The 16,189-nt window shown below is 40.6% G+C and overlaps 1 protein-coding gene across 2 annotated transcripts in view; it reads right to left on the bottom strand.

Moving 5' to 3' along the window:
* Window positions 1-440: 440 nt before the first annotated feature.
* Window positions 441-16,189, bottom strand: part of MAP3K21 (mitogen-activated protein kinase kinase kinase 21) — a 96,401-nt gene continuing 80,652 nt past the window's right edge. Inside the window, exons 7-11 of one of the 2 annotated variants that reach the window (XM_060242985.1) lie at window positions 12,940-13,056; window positions 12,324-12,474; window positions 7,492-7,586; window positions 1,918-2,673; window positions 441-908 (exon numbers count right to left, since the gene is read on the bottom strand). In XM_060242985.1, the coding sequence (XP_060098968.1) occupies window positions 526-908; window positions 1,918-2,673; window positions 7,492-7,586; window positions 12,324-12,474; window positions 12,940-13,056 (1,502 nt within the window). In that variant the 3' untranslated portion in view covers window positions 441-525. The remainder of the gene's footprint in view (window positions 909-1,917; window positions 2,674-7,491; window positions 7,587-12,323; window positions 12,475-12,939; window positions 13,057-16,189) is intronic. The other variant, XM_060242993.1, reaches the window with a different exon arrangement.

Here is a 16,189-nt window from a genome sequence, read left to right as displayed (position 1 = left end):
AAGATGGTGCCTATTCTTACCATGCCTTAAAACCACACAGTTTGAAATCTGAGGCTTCCAAATGTAGTCATTGTTATTTCTCTTGTAAATATGACACACTTCCAGAGCGTTTTTAAGAAATCCTAAAACCACAATCCCTAGCAGTGTTTTTTCCAGCAAGCCATCTGCAGGCGAAGTATCAATTTAGACTGCAAAGGGACTTTAAAATATAGCTAATCAATACTGATTTTTTTTAAAAAAAAGTCTTTGACACTGTGAAGAGAAAGATAAATTCAAATTATGACAAATATATTGAACCTGACATGTACCTATTCATCAGAATACTGTCAATGACTACAGATGGAGTAGCTGAGCAACTACTGTCCCCCCGCCCCCGTACATTCTTTCTATGTTTAATATTTTAGCTGTTTACCAACAATTATCTTGATTATAGGATTTAAGAAAAAGCAGCATAAAGTTGTAACAGGAAACTATTTTTTTAAAACCTTTCTTCTTTTAAAACAGCACTTAAAAAATTCAAGGCACTTAAGACAAAAATTCTTTCTCCAGTTCATATATTGATGGTCGACATGATTTACTCTTCATTCTGCACAAAGGCACTGTACAATCACTATTCTGACCTTCAACATCAATATCAAGTAATGAGGGCATGTGGGATTTAGTTCTTTCCTCAGTATCTGTTAACGAGTTAACCTTGGAACCTCTATCACCCTCTAAACGATCCATTTCAAAAGGGCTTGTCTTCACATTTTGTGACACAGCCTGCCAAGGATCTAGCCGATTTCTTAAAGAAGAAGGTCGGGGTCTTGGTATAATATTCACAGTTCCTTGCTTTTCAGGAGATGCATCACTGGAGAAGTTTCTTTGTAAGACTGATGGAACCAGTGGAACCTCAGGGACACCGTTAGCTAGGAGCACGAAAACATCACACAATCATCCATCTCATGACAATGCAGTAAACATTAAGGATAAAAGTCAAAAGGGTCGATGAGGCCCTTGCACAAGCACAAAACATTTTGCTTGTACATGGGGAAGGGGAAGGGATACTCATTTCTTCAGCTGAAGCGCCTGCAATACATCCCATGGCATTCCAGAGGATCACCTGACCCTCAGGAGTGGTTTTTTGCAAGAAGCATAGCAAGACTGCAGCAAGAAGAAAGTGGGAAAGCTATACTCTTCTGAACAGAGCTCCTGTTACAGTTCTTAGGATCCAACTCAGTGATTTCAGAAACTTAGATATTGCCAATTTACTAAAAAAAACTCCCTAAAGGAGGAGGCTGTGACAGGAGCTAGGACATCTTACATGTTTTGTTGTGTGATAAACAGACAAAATAGTGTGGAATGAAAAAAAACAGCCACAGTAAAACAAGGAGAATCCTGCATTACATTTGACTATACAATGCTCAAATCCATTCCACTATTATTCATCTTAAGCAGACAACACAGCTTCAGTGAACAGCTTCAGGAGACATAGTGGTAAAGAATTATATTTGATTGACCTAGAACTCTGTGATTTCTTACATTCATGAATGTGAGAAAATGGTGCATGCATCCTGGGTACAATACACAGAGAATGGTTCATGGTTGTAGCAATCCAGGAAGCTATATATAAAACATGAACTTTGCACTGCAAAAGAGGCAAGGCACGTGTGTGTGTTTAAGAATTGTGGCATCTGTATTTAAGAACTTGGGATAAACTATCTCCACCTACCCTCTTTCTTTTACTCCATATAGCAAGAATCACATGCAGTTTAGTGGCAGATGTTCCTCACTTCCTCAGTATATCACTGAAGGTTTGGAAAACACTGCCATACACCACTTGTGTATACACTTCCATTATTTTTTATTACCTTATAGCTTCCTGGTCTTGTTTTATTTGTAATAAATATATGAAGTTGGACACTTTGTTCTACTCACTTGTGTTATGACATGGATTTCCATCTGACACTGTCCTTCTGTGCCCCAAAATTCTCACTTTAGAGGAAGAGACAGTTGCTTTACATTGGGATTCTTTTTTCAGAAAGCTGGGACATGGCAAGTTAGAATCAGCAGCAGGAACAACTCTGGCAATTTGTTCTTTTCTATTTACAGGGCTTTCAGCCACCGAACATTTACTAGGGCAATCTCTATCACCAGGCAGTGTCCTTGCAGTAATATCTTCACTGTCAGATTGGAGAAGGCATTTAGTGGAAGCAGAAGATGAAGACAGAAGATCCACAGTGCTTGCAGATGGGCTTAATGAAGGAATGTGTATCTCCTCTTTTTTGGACTGCAACCTTACAGGGCTTGCACTTCGACGAAACTTGGAAGCTCGCTGAAACAATCCATCACGCTTCTTCTTTTCTTCCTTAGGCAACACTTCCTCTGGAACCTGCAACCTGTTCAGCTCCCTAATATCCAAGCCCAGAGCTACAGATGCAAGGAGGACAGTACATCCATATAATACAGAGTCAGTTTTCTTCTTCTGCAAAGTTCTACTGAGACTGTTTGTGGGTGTCATTTGTGGAGTGCTATTTGTGGAACTTGCTGAATTTCTGTCTTCAAAGCTCTCTGGTTCTGCAGAATTTAGTCCTTTTTCATCTTTCCCAAGAGGTAGATCAATATAAGCCTGATTTGGCAATTTTAACTGTTTTGGCCGCTTAGCATCCAGGCCTTCAGGGGAAAGCTTCTGCTCTGTAGATGAAACATTTGTTCAGATGTTAACTCCAACAATAAATGGAGAAGCTACAATTTGCCATAAAATTTTTATTTCAAAAGGCAAGTGGAAATCATAACCAATCATAAGCAAGCGAGGCAATTAATAACTTTTGATTTAACCACTAAGATCTAATACAATTCTTCTAATAGCTTGATAATAAATTTCTCTGTCTTTTTCCACTGGTACTCGCCTCTTTGTGGAAACACCTCCCCCCCAATTTTAATTAAAGCTCTGGAGCTAGATTCTATAGGCTAGATTCTATAAGCTACCTCTCTACCTCAGAATAGAAGGAACTTTAACAATGAGTGTTTGTTGCCAAGAGGTGCTGCCTGATTCATGGAAGCACCCCAATGCCCAATGGAGTCCACATGCTTTTATCTGAACCAGAGATTCTGCAAAAACAGATTGATTTTTGGCCCAAAACAGATCTCCTCCATAGTGTTATAACAGCAATTTTTCTCATGTTGAATAGGAAGGCTGATTTTATTCTGTGGATACCACCTGCTGCAAAAGCCTCTTGACTAAAGGCAACCTTGGTCAAGGCAGGGAAATTTATTTTGTAATGCTTTATAAACATTGATAATAATGCATACATGGCTGCCTTGCACATCTCAGGTATTAGCATCAAAGGCTCTTCTCATCTTGCAGAGCTGTGAACAGAATCAGCTGTAATGTCCAATGGCACCGGATTTTTTGGCGCAGATTAATGTGCTATCTAAGCCTACTAAGCGCTATCTTGGAAACTGTCTTCCCTGAAAACAGAGAACAAAATGATATGAAAATATAATCTGAGTAACTTGTAGACATAGTTCTGAGGTATATTTTGAGTGCCTTTCTTAGCTCTAGTGAATGCCAGTCCTTCTCTTTGGAGTGACCTGTCTGGGAGCAGAATGAGGTGATCGAAATTTCCTGGGATTGATGAAAAATAGAACTCATTTTGGAAGTAAAATTCAGTCAGGGCTTTTTTTATAGTGGGAACTCCTTTGCATATTAGGCCACACATCCCTGATGTAGCCAATACTCCAAGAGCTTACAGTAGATCCTGTAAGCTCTTGGAGGATTGGCTACATCAGGGATGTGTGGCTTAATGTGCAAAGGAGTTCCTGCTACAAAAAAAGCCCTGAGATCAGTTCTTAAGACAAGCTTATCTTTATGGAAGACAGCATTCCTTCCTAGCTGACACTGCTTAATGTTCTGACACCTTATTAGCTAAGGTTACACAACTTGAGCAGTCCCTTGAGAAAACAAATGAAATGTGAATGGCTGGTTAAAATATTCCATCCACCTGCTTGAGTATGGCTGTCAAGACAAGTACGTTTACTGTCTTGACACTAAGGGTGTGGTCAGATGGGCAAGTTGGGCAAGTTGCCATGGCAGTCTCTTGGTTTTAAATCAGACAATACCCCTTAAGCTGGCACCACAGTGCTGTGGGCCCATGGTTGGTCGCCTCAAGCACCAGACACCCTGAAGCCAGCCCTGCCTGCCTGTGATCTAAATGTAAATGAAACAGAGTTGGATTTTAGACCCCACTCTTCACCATCCAAAGGAGTCTCAGAGAGGCTTACAACTGCCTTCCCTTCCTCTCCCCACAACAGACACCCTATGAGGTAGGTGGAGCTGAGACAGCTCTGAGAGAACTGTCTCTTTAGGGAGGGATTGCGGCTCAGTGGTAGAACATCTGCTGGGTAAGCAGAAGGTCCCAGGTTCAATCCCTGGCATCTCCAACTAAAAAGGGTCCAGGCAAACAGGTGTGAAAAACCTCAGCTTGAGACCTTGGAGAGCTGCTGCCAGCCTGAGTAGACAATACTGACTTTGATGGACCCAGGGTCTGATTCAGTATAAGGCAGCTTCATATGTTAATATGTTCATGTATGACTAACCCAAGATCACTAGGCTGGCTGGCTTCATGTGGAGGAGTGGGAAATCAAACCCAGTTCTCCAGATTAGTCTCCTGATCTAAACCACTACACCACACTGGCCACTGGGACTTTCTGAGAGGGTGTCCTGAAGGGTTACACCTCTTCCTTCTGCACCAGCAAATAGTGAAAAGGTAGCTAGCAGAGATTGGTAGTCATCTGGGTTGAAGAGGCAAATGGGAGGCTCTGGTTCAATAATTTCCTCTTCTGAAAATTATCATGTTTTTTTTGATAGGGCAGGGCTGGCCAAACTGTAGCTCAGGAGCCACATGTGGGTCTTTCACACATATTGTGTGGTTCTTGAAACCCCCACTGCCCTGTCGGCTAGCTTGAAGAAGACATTTCTCTCTTAAAATCACTTCTCCAAGCCAACACAGCTGGTGGCTTGGAGAATGCATTTAAAGTTGCTTTCTTTCCATCTCTCCCTCCCCACACTATTTTCCTACCTTCCATCTATCTTGCAGCTCTTAAACATCTGATGTTTGGGTCCTGTGACTTTCAAACATCTGACGTTTATTCTGTGTGGCTCTTACATTAAGCAAGTTAATGCCCCTGTATAAATCATAATGCCCCTGTATAAATCGATGGTGCGGTCTCATTTGGAATACTGTGTGCAATTCTGGTCACCGCACCTCAAAAAGGATATTATAGCATTGGAAAAAGTCCAGAAAAGGGCAACTAGAATGATTAAAGGTTTGGAACACTTCCCTTATGAAGAAAGGTTAAAACGCTTGGGGCTCTTTAGCTTGGAGAAACGTCAACTGCGGGGTGACATGATAGAGGTTTACAAGATAATGCATGGGATGGAGAAAGTAGAGAAAGAAATACTTTTCTCCCTTTCTCACAATACAAGAACTTGTGGGCATTCAATGAAATTGCTGAGCAGTCAGGTTAAAACAGATAAAAGGAAGTGCCGTATTTTTCGCTCCATAAGACGCACCTGAGCATAAGACGCACCTAGTTTTTAGAGCTGTTTGTGTGAATTTAGAGGCATTTGTGTGAATTTTTTGCAGTATTCGCTCCTTAAGACGCACACACTTTTCCCTCCACATTTTTTTTGGGAAAAAGTGAGTCTTATGGTGCAAAAAATACGGTACTTCTTCGCCCAAAGGGTGATTAGCATGTGGAATTCACTGCCACAGGAGGTGGTGGCGGCTACAAGGATAGACAGCTTCAAGAGGGGATTAGATAATAATATGGAGCAGAGGTCCATCAGTAGCTATTAGCCACAGTGTGTATATATATATGTGTGTGTGTGTGTGTGTGTGTGTGTGTATATAGATATATATAATTTTTCAGCCACTGTGTGACACAGAGTGTTGGACTGGATGGGCCATTGGCCTGATCCAACATGGCTTCTCTTATGTTCTTATTAAGTTTGGTCACCCCTATAATAAGGATTCAGACACTGCAGATACTTTGTGAATCCATTCCCTGCTGAAAGCATTGATCACTGCGGCTGTAAGTAACTATTGATTTTTAGGCAGCCTTGGTTGGCTAGTTCTCACACACACACACATCAACTGACCAGCCTCTAGGGACTGTGTTCCCATCAAAATTTTCCATCTGAAGCTCTATGGAGGCTAGGTTAGAAGAATGAGCTGATGTCAAAATTTAATATCTTGCACCCTCTAGTGAGCATCTCAAGTTGGCTGTTTTGCAGCCACATAAATTTTGCAGCTGTCATTTGTCACAACCACCTGGCTATTTCAGGGAAAACTTAAAAGTGATATGGGGGGGGGGGTGTCCTATGGTGGTCTGTGGTGAACCATGTGTGCCTATGATGCTTCTGGGTGTACAGTTGTGCTGGTTTGGGGTTGCAGAACCATAGTCATGGGACTGTGCAGAATAGAGAGCATTTCCCACAAAACGTTCCTCTTCCTCCTCTTCCTTAGTCCTGTGCCAACAGATGGTTTCTGGGTTTTTGACTCAATTTTCCCAGGCCATGTTCTCTACCCAGGACTCCAGAGGCCATCTCGTTAGCTCAGTCTTGGAGTTTCATTTGGAAGGAATGTAGGGTTTCATTCCTCAGCAGAGGAAAGAGTCATCTGAGGCACCTTGCTTACTGGCCACTGCCTCATCCAGAGCAGGAGGCAATTAGAGTGTTTTTTTGTTGGTTTGAGAGGAGAATGGAAAGATTATCAGAAGGAAAAGGTACAGGAGGCAAAAAGAAGGCCGAAAGAGAGGTCTAGTGCAGAGCACTCCTGAACAAGCCTGCATGCCTATCTAGGCAGGAAATAAACTGAAGATTGGGTAACCCCCACCAACAGAAACAGGAAATTAATATCCTGCCTTCTTGACTAATTGGTGGGAATCAGCAATTCTAATGAGAACGCCAAAGCACTGTTCCTTGGAATTATTCTCCAGTCTTATGTCAGTTTGCTTGGGAAGTAAGAAGGTTACTTATATTTCATTACCCTATAAAGTCAGGAACTTTTTTAAAAAAGGAAGGAACTGTTGAGGGGCAGCTATGCTCATAGTAATGTAAAATCCAAATGCAGAATTCCTCCTCTCTCTCTTGAACTCAGATGACATTCCAGATTAGCGTTTCCACAAATGCAAAAATTTCATCTTGCAGAGCACAGTTTTCCCACTTTCTTTGTCTTGTGGCAGCCTGAAATGTCTTCAGAAATCATGTCCCTGGTGATTCCAAGGAACAGGACATTTTGGTCCACTGTGTGTGTGGGTGGGTGGGAGGAAGAATCGCACTCTGTGGAAGGAAATCCTTGCAGTAAACAGACGTGTTAGTCTGGATGCAAGCCACTGAAAGCCTCTAATCTATGGTAAAAAATAAAACACAATGAAATTTGTGTCACTGGATCTGAGAAATAAAAAAACAGCCTCTCTTGCTGTAGTACTTGACTATATAGTACTAACCTTGATCCATGAACAAAGAAGCTAATGGAACACCTTTCTGATTCTTCATTAAAAGTGTTGACCAAGGACTGCTGCCATCTGAAAGAGGTCTTATTCTGAAATCAGATAAATTTTTTTTATCAGAAAAATGGTTTTCTTTAAACTGACAGCAATTTCCTACCGTGCAAACAAAGAACAAGAACAACAGGTAGGATTTTTCTATATGATGGGACATGTGTTGACATTTGCTTCAGTATTGGATTTATTGTAGTAAGTCAAAGCAAGTTTTATTTTCATTACTATTGGGTTTTATGTATATTTGTTTTTATTTACTATTAGTTTTAAATAATAATAAAAACAAATGCCTCTAAACCCTAATACAAAAGCATACAGGATCTATGTTCTTTAATCTGGATCTGACTATAGATATAACAGAAACACCACCTGCCTGAGAAAGCCTACAGTTCTATATATTAAACCAAAAGCAATCAGGCATCTGAATGTATCCAAGTCTGCAGTGTAATTCAACTAAGGGTACCAGTAATAACCTATCAGAAAGTCTGACTTGGACTCTAAGGTGTGTCACCCATTCTGAATGGTGCTGAACTCTCCTAGAAGAAACAGGTACGTAGTTTGGTGGTGCTCTTACCTGTCCAGGTTACATTGGGATCAGATTACTGCAAAGCACTCTATGTAGAACTGCCCTTGAAAAGTGTTCAGAAACTTCAATTGGTGCAGAATACTGCAGCCAGGATGTTAACTTGAGTATTTTTGAATACTTCAATACTTGGGATCTGAGCCCGTATATAGCAAGGTCCAAATTCCGATCAGAAAAAGGAAGGGGGAAAGGTCCTTAAACAGAAGGGGGGAGTTTTGTTTTGTAAATGAAGATAAACCATATTAATGTATGCAATTTGATAAAGCAAACTGAGAGTTACAGAATGGGGGAGGGAATACAAAACAGCAAATAAAGCAAAGCACAAAAACCTTTCCCTAGAGAACCTTCCTGCCTATGAAAGCAAGGAAAGACAAGGAAACATAAGAGCCTGTTTTTAAGAGAAGCTGGGGGACAAGGGGGGATTGTCCTCTGTGGCAAAGAGGCTGCTTTAGGTATGAAACTGACTGGGCAGGGGAGGAAGTACAGCAGTAGGTCTGTAGAGCAATGAATTGAGATCAGAGAGATAAGGAGATAACTGTAAGGCTGGGCTAACAGGGTAAGTCCAAAACTGGCTACAAAAATTAGAACTGATGGGGAAACTTTGTATACCTTTTTGCCTGGGATGAGGAGGGAAAGAGGTGTTGGCATCAGAATGCAGAGATAATAAAAATGCAATCATTCAAACTGAAAAATAAAAATGCAATCATTCAGCCTGAAAATAAATCCTCTGAGTACTCTATATGGTGAAGGGGAATTTTTCTTTTGTGTATGGGAGGTATCAAAAATCTCCTTGGGGAGATTTAGAAGTTCTATCTATGGCTAGGTATTCGTCATGATTGAGGAAGGGCTGGAAACTTCCTGTCCAGTCATTTAGATACCAAATAAATTGTTACAACTGGCATATTGCTTATTGTTTTGTAAATATGAGTCATTAGTTGAGATCAAATTATCAGGGAGGAGGATCTGGGGTCCTTGAGGAAAATGGCCTTCTATTAGGATGGGCTTCTGCATGATTGGTAGTGGAGCTGCCCTGCACTCCTTTCCTCTTTTGTCATGACTCATTGTCCTTTATTATCACTTTAATTCAGGCCCCTTTTATCAATCCTAGGCTCACACAGAAATGAACATGCGTACAAAAGGGGAAACACACCATGACAAAAATGGGGGTCCTCAGGGGTTAAGGATCTTTGGGGCATCAATATCTATAACCACCATCATGTCAAGTTTGGCTACATGTTACAGGCTTTTACAGTTATTTGTGATTGTTAACTTTTGCCCAATTCAACAAAGCAGATGCACTTTGTTAAGAATACATCTGAGCTACTCTAAGCCATCTCTAGATTTTAAACCTCCTTGCATCCTTTTAATACTGAGCCATAAAGTCACAGTGATTAGTATAGTTGTATCTCAGAAACCCACAGGAGTTTTCAGATAAGAACATACTGAGCGTCCCTCTTCTGCATCAAGTAAATTCAAGCTACTTATTTCCATTCATTACATCTATACAAATTGGGCAGGACACCAAACACAACTGACTGAAGTATGCAGATGAGGCACTGAAAGGCATTTTATTGTGCAAGTCTTAATCAAATCAACTGAACATCTTTAAATGTTCGGTGGACTGTGTTCATAACTATGTCTGATTTCCCCAATTCATCCTTGGTGGCATCTCAGTGACAGACAGTTCAGAGCAATTGTTGTTGTTGTTCAGTCCCACAGTCGAGTCCGACTCTTTGCGACCCCATGGATCAAGTCACGCCAGGCCCTCCTGTCTTCCTCCGAAGTCTGCTCAAATTCGTGTTAGTTACATCAGTAACACTCATCTTTTGCTGTCCCCCTTCTTTTGCCTTCTGTCTTTCCCAGCATCAGGATCTTATCCAGTGAGGGCTCCCATCACATTTGGTGGCCAGAGTATTTGATCTTCAGCATCTGACCTTCCAGGGAACAGTCAGGGTTCATTTCCATTAGGACTGACTGATTGGATCTTCTTGCAGTCTAAGGGACTCTCAAGATTCTTCTCCAGCACCACATCTCAAAAGCATCTATTCTTCTGCGCTCAGCCTTCCTTATGGCCCAACTCTCACAGCCATACATTATTACTGGGAATACCATCACTTTGACTATACAGACTCTTGTTGGCAGGGTCATGTCTCAACTTTTTATTATACTGCCTAAGTTCGCTTTTAATTTCATGGCTACAGTCACCATCTGCAGTGATCTTGGATCCCAGAAATGTGAAGTCTATCACTACTTCCATATCTTCCCCTTCTATTTGCCAAGGTGTGATGGGGCTGGATGCCATGATCTTAGTTTTTTGATGTTGAGTTTCAAGCCTACTTTTGTGCTCTGCTCTTTCACCCTCAACAAGAGGTTCTTTAGGTCCTCCTCACTTTCTGCCATTAGAGCGGTGTCATCTGCATATCAGAGGTTGTTGATGTTTTTCCCAGCAATCTTAATTCTGGCTTGTGCTTCATCCAGGCCAGCATTTCGCATGATGTACTCTGCATATAAATTAAATAAGCAGGGTGACAATATACATCCTTGTCGAATTCTAATATACATCCTTGTCCTATTCTAAACCAATCAGTTGTTCCATATCCCGTTCTGACAGTTGCTTCTTGACCCTTATATAGGTTTCTCAGGAGACATGTGAGGTGGGCTTGTACTCCCATCTCTTTAAGAACTTGCCACAATTTGCTGTAATCCACACAATCAAATGCTTTAGCGTAGTCAATAGCAGAAATAGACTTTTTCTGATACTCCTGTGCTTTCTCTAGAACCCAGTGAATGTTGGCAATATGATCTCTAGTTCCTTTACCTCTCTGAAACCCAGCTTGAACTTCTGATAGTTCCCGAACTACATACTGCTGAAGCCTAGCTTGTAGGATCTTTAGCATGACCTTGCTGGCATGTGCAATGATGTAATAGTTTGAACATTCCTTGGCATTACCCTTCTTTGGGATTGAAATATAAACTGATCTTTTCCAATCACTGTTGCATTTTCCAAATTTGTTGACATAATGTGTGCATCACTTTAACAGCATTGTCTTTTAGGACTTTGAATAGCTCAACTGGGATACTGTCATTTCCACTTGCTTTGTTGTTAGTAATGCTTTCTAAGGCCCATTTGACTACACACTCCAGAATGTCTGGCTCGAGGTCAGCGATTTCACCGTCATGGTTGTCAAGGACATTGAGATCCTTCTTGTATAATTCTTCTGTGTATTCTTGTCACCTCTTCCTAATCTCTTCTGCTTCAGTTAGGTCCCTACCGTTTTTGTCCTTTATCATGACCATCTTTGCATGAAATGTTCCTTTGATTTCTCCAATTTTCTTGAAGAGATCTCTTGTCCTGCCCATTCCACTTTGCTTTCTTGCATTTCTTTTTCTTTGGAACGGTGCTGATTGCTGCCTTCTGTACAATGTCACAAACCTCCGTCCATAGTTCTTCAGGCACTCTGTCTATCAACTCTAGTTCCTTAAACCTATTCTTCACCTTCACTGTATATTCAGAGCAATTTAGGGACTTTTTAATACACAGGAAGATCTTATCTGATTGAGCATTTATATACTGCAATGTGCTCCAACTTATTTTGCTGTTTCATTCCTGTACAAGGTCAGCCAGAGTATGCAAAGCAGAACAGAATGCTTGCTTTAAGGCACTCCCACATCAAACTCTTCTTTTGAGTAAAAAATTAACAAGCAGGGGAAGTTTGATGAAGGAGTACTTTAAAACAAGCAACAGCTTCTACATGTACAGTACCTGCTACCCCATGGCTCTCAGCCATGACCTGTACACAGTTTGCTTACTGTTGGAAGAGTAAGTCCATCTCTATGGCACAAGTGCCTGATGAGAGTCCAATGCCAGCTTCACCACACAGCCTTTATGGGTTTTTATACTGGCCTTTACTTAGTCCAAGATTTGGACAGAAGGAAATGAACACAATTGCAGTTGCCATACAATTTGCTTAACTGTTCAGTTAAAAGTTCTTCCTCAAATATGTAAATTTTGACATTAACACTGGAATGCACAGGTATAGCTTAGCTCTATTCACTATCTCAGTCATTATACATTTGATCTGTCAATCTATTAGGCTCTGTTGATTCCAGATCCACAGGCTATTCAAAGGAATTCATTTATATTATTGTAATACCTACTTCATATCGTATTTTCCATGACATGCAATGGCCATACCTCTCTTTACAATCCACACGCTCTTTTGTTTGAGCTGAGCTTGGCCCCCAAGTGCAGCCTTTCTTTTTAAAGCTTCTCTTCATTTCTTCAAATTCTTCCTGATGACAAGTTGTGCTTCTTCCCCACGTTCTGTTGCTTTCGTCTGAGGTTACTGTAGACAGATGGAAGAGCTCAACAGCAACATCAAAGCTATGTCATAAGGTCAAGGGCAAGGCATCCTTGGCAACACAACCTGCTCACAACATTCACCCTCTGCTACTATGGCACAGATGATTTATTTTCCCCATCAAAGGAAATACATGAATTAAGATGATAAGAGAAGCAGGCAAATAATTACTTATCTAGAAAGGAAAGGAAATTAGAATCAGCAATAAACATCCAATTTGTTTTCATGCTTTTGATGTTTCATTATATTCAGATAAATGATAGACATTGAGCACTTGCATGTATCTTTTCCACAAAACCTGGGACAAAGTTATGACAGAATAAGTGACTGTTTTCTGTTAATTCAAAGCAATCTTTTAAAATGGATATTCAAGTGCTCAGGCTATCACCATACAAATTTAGCTTAAAAATTAATATAACCAACACCTTGTATGATTTAACTTTGTCTTGCCTTTTTTCTTAACACCACTTGGAAGTTCATATTCACTTGTGATATCTACATCTTGCTGGTACACATATATACTGTTTCTTCGTCCATTAGTTGTATTTTGTTCAGTTTTGGAAATCACTGAAGAAACATTTAGAGAATATAGCTGAAAATACCAAGTTGTACATAAACTGAGTATTAAGTAAACTCTAATCCTGAAAATATTTTCAAGGGGCCTCAAATGATCCAGAAGAGCTGATCAAATACAGGCAAAGCAAGAAGTGTGCAGAGCTGATTACTTTGTGATCTGTTTTAAACAGTGGAATCCCACCACTTGCTTGCCTAAGCAAGAAGTGCTTAGAATTACACGTAATTACTACTGCTCCAGTGTGGCACCATAATAAAAAAAGGTTAGGGACACTGTGCAAAGTAGTTTTATTGTTAGCTGATGTCATGGCAGGTTGTTAGCTTTTGCCATGACACACGGTGCCATTATGTGGCACAATGGGAACAGATGTGAAGGTCAAGCGCAACTTTTCTCTGCATCATCCCTAAAGGCCACTTGGCTCATAAGAGCCACATGTCAGAATGGATGGAATGTAGCTGCTGACTCCTTACAAGGAAGTGTAAATGTTCTGCAAAATCCCTAGAGGACTTCATTAAAAATGACAAAGAGGAAAAAAGAACAACAACAACAACAACAAAACACACATACAATGCTGTTTGAGTGATTCCAGTTGCTGAATCCCAAAGATCCTCTTACATGTGAGGTAATGGTATCTCTGAAGACCCTTTTCTGAGTGCACATCCAAAAGCACCAGACACTCTCTACAGGCAAAATTAAGTTACTGAGTATGAAGCCCATACAAGGACTTGTGTATCACCAGCACACATAGCTATTTGTTCTTCCGTCCTGAGTCCTCTGGATCACAGCCAATTCCTGTAACTATTTTATGTTCTGGAAATGGCTTTGATGGGGGGGGGGGTTGAAAGAAGACTGCAGCTTAGTGGCTCAATGAAGGGATAAAAACTCTTTTACTTATCCAGTGGCTTGAACAGGTCTCCTACACTCACACACTAGACTCTCTATCTAATGAAAACTCAAAGCACTGCTTTCTAAAGGAATTAACATATAATTTAGAGTTATATCCAGCTCTTTTTCTGATGGCTTATGGATGGTAATAACCTTTGCAAAAGAAAATCAATAAGGAATAAGGAAATATAATACACACAACTAAAAATAAACACTATATAAGGAGGAATATATCTTTCATTGCTTTTCTTTTCTTGTTAAGAAGGAGACAATAAGTCTTTGGAAGTCACACATGCTCTAGGAAAACCTTGCCAAAGGTGAAAAGACAATCCATATCTGAATTTGTAGTTGTTCTTATGATGTACCAATTTATTTCATTATGCCAACACAATGCAGCCCATATCAGAGGTGTGGATGTGTCTGGGTTGAGGGGCAAAAACAATGTACTGCAAGACCAAGTTTCATCTTTGCTCACTTAGGACACTTTTCAGTGTCTGCCAGAATTCACCCCACCAGCTTTCTATCTCAGAAAGAATAGAAGAGAATGAAAACACAGGATTAAAGAAATTCTGATCAAAGAAAAGAAAACAATCTTTCATTTACAAGATATCCCAATAGAAAGATTGCTAAATAATTATTTGTTTTAGTTTCAGGAAACAGGGGTGATAATTTATTACTTTCTAACAAGATACCAAAATCAATCAGACTTTAGAGTCTGAATGCAATGGGAAAACAGTAAGGCAATGATGGATCCAATAAATGAATGACATCATATGCTGAACCTTCTTTTCTGTGCTGAGAAACCTGTTGGTGATTTAATCAGAGGTTCTGCCTCTGCTACGGTCACGTCAGTATCTACTGAAGACACAGATGAGTTTGCTGCCTCCTCCTGGCAAGTGTACAATAAATACCATTCCCATCCCTGAGCTCAGCAGTCTTGGCCTATGATGTTAGGAGGGTGATTTCCCAATAACTGTTTCTCTACCCATGTGAGTCCAAACAAGCCCTCCTCTTGTCTAGTATACAATAGCTGTAGTGAAGAAAAACAGTCACACAAATGCAAGGTCGAGTATTCTGCATCATGATGAAACTCCCCAGGTATGTACAGAAATATTAATTTGGAAGGATGGAAGAAAGGAAGGAGGCTCCCAAAGAACAATTTGACACAGTCTGAGCTTGCTCATTGCTCTTCAGGTGGCACAGAATACTGAGTGCAGTTGAGTGTCTGTTTTAACCAGCATAAAAAGGACAGGGAAATAAATAAACTCTTGATAGTTTATATAATCTTGGAAAATGAGATTAGCATTAGGGATGCAAGCCATGAGAACACAAACTCCTCAACTCATGATTCTCCCCATGTTTACAAGTCAAAAGTGTCTGGAGATGAATTACAAATCAGAGTATGCCTGCTTCTTCTGTTCCTAATTATTTGTACTCACCCCATCCCCCAATGTTTTCCAGCTTTTTGAAACAATCACAAAATAGGACGCGAGCTTTTGAATTCCCCAGAATGCACCATCAGGTTGGATATTAAAGGGGTGGGGTGGTTTAAACTGTTGGGCTAAAGACTTTAATCTGCTTCTTTTGCAAAATGAGCTGCAGATTACATTAGGTGGTATTCGATGGAGTTGGTGCTCTTGCACCAAAGCTTTCAGGGATGAAAGAAGACAACAGCAGGCTCCACCTTAAAATATATCAAATGGAGCACACCAACAGCAAAGGAATCAAATGGAACACACCAACAGCAAAGGAAAGATGTGGGAGTCATTTCATTAACAAAACTAGAGATTAGCTTAGGTGATGCACTAAGTAAAGAGTCAATGCAAGGCAAATTAGGTAGTATTATGTAGTAGAAAGAGAGATGAGAAAGTTCCACAAGCAGAGCCCCATCCAAGACAACCTTCGTCCCACTGAAGGATTTCTTTCTTTAGTGGTTGAATCTGGTGTTTCCCAAAAGAGAAAGGGCGTTTTCGCACTTAGCGTTTGCTACCGGTATTCCGCGGAGGAAATATGTCTGGATCATTTTCCTCGTTTTCGCACATTGCCTCTTTTGCGCAGTCGCTTTCCATGAAGCCGCGGCTCAAATAGTTTTCGCACTAGCATCGACTTGAGTTCGATGCCCTGTCAATCATTTTTTTTTTAAGCGCAAGTCTGGTTGCGTCACTACGTAACAACGTAACAAAGCTTTACAGGCGCTGGAGGTGGGGGGGGGGCGAGGAAGAAGAGAGCCCGGCAGCTTAA

Source organism: Heteronotia binoei, chromosome 1, assembly GCF_032191835.1.
Source record: "Heteronotia binoei isolate CCM8104 ecotype False Entrance Well chromosome 1, APGP_CSIRO_Hbin_v1, whole genome shotgun sequence".
NCBI lineage: Eukaryota > Metazoa > Chordata > Lepidosauria > Squamata > Gekkonidae > Heteronotia > Heteronotia binoei.
The sequence above is the reverse complement of the archived record's forward strand: the minus strand, read 5'-3'. Positions and strand labels throughout refer to the sequence as shown.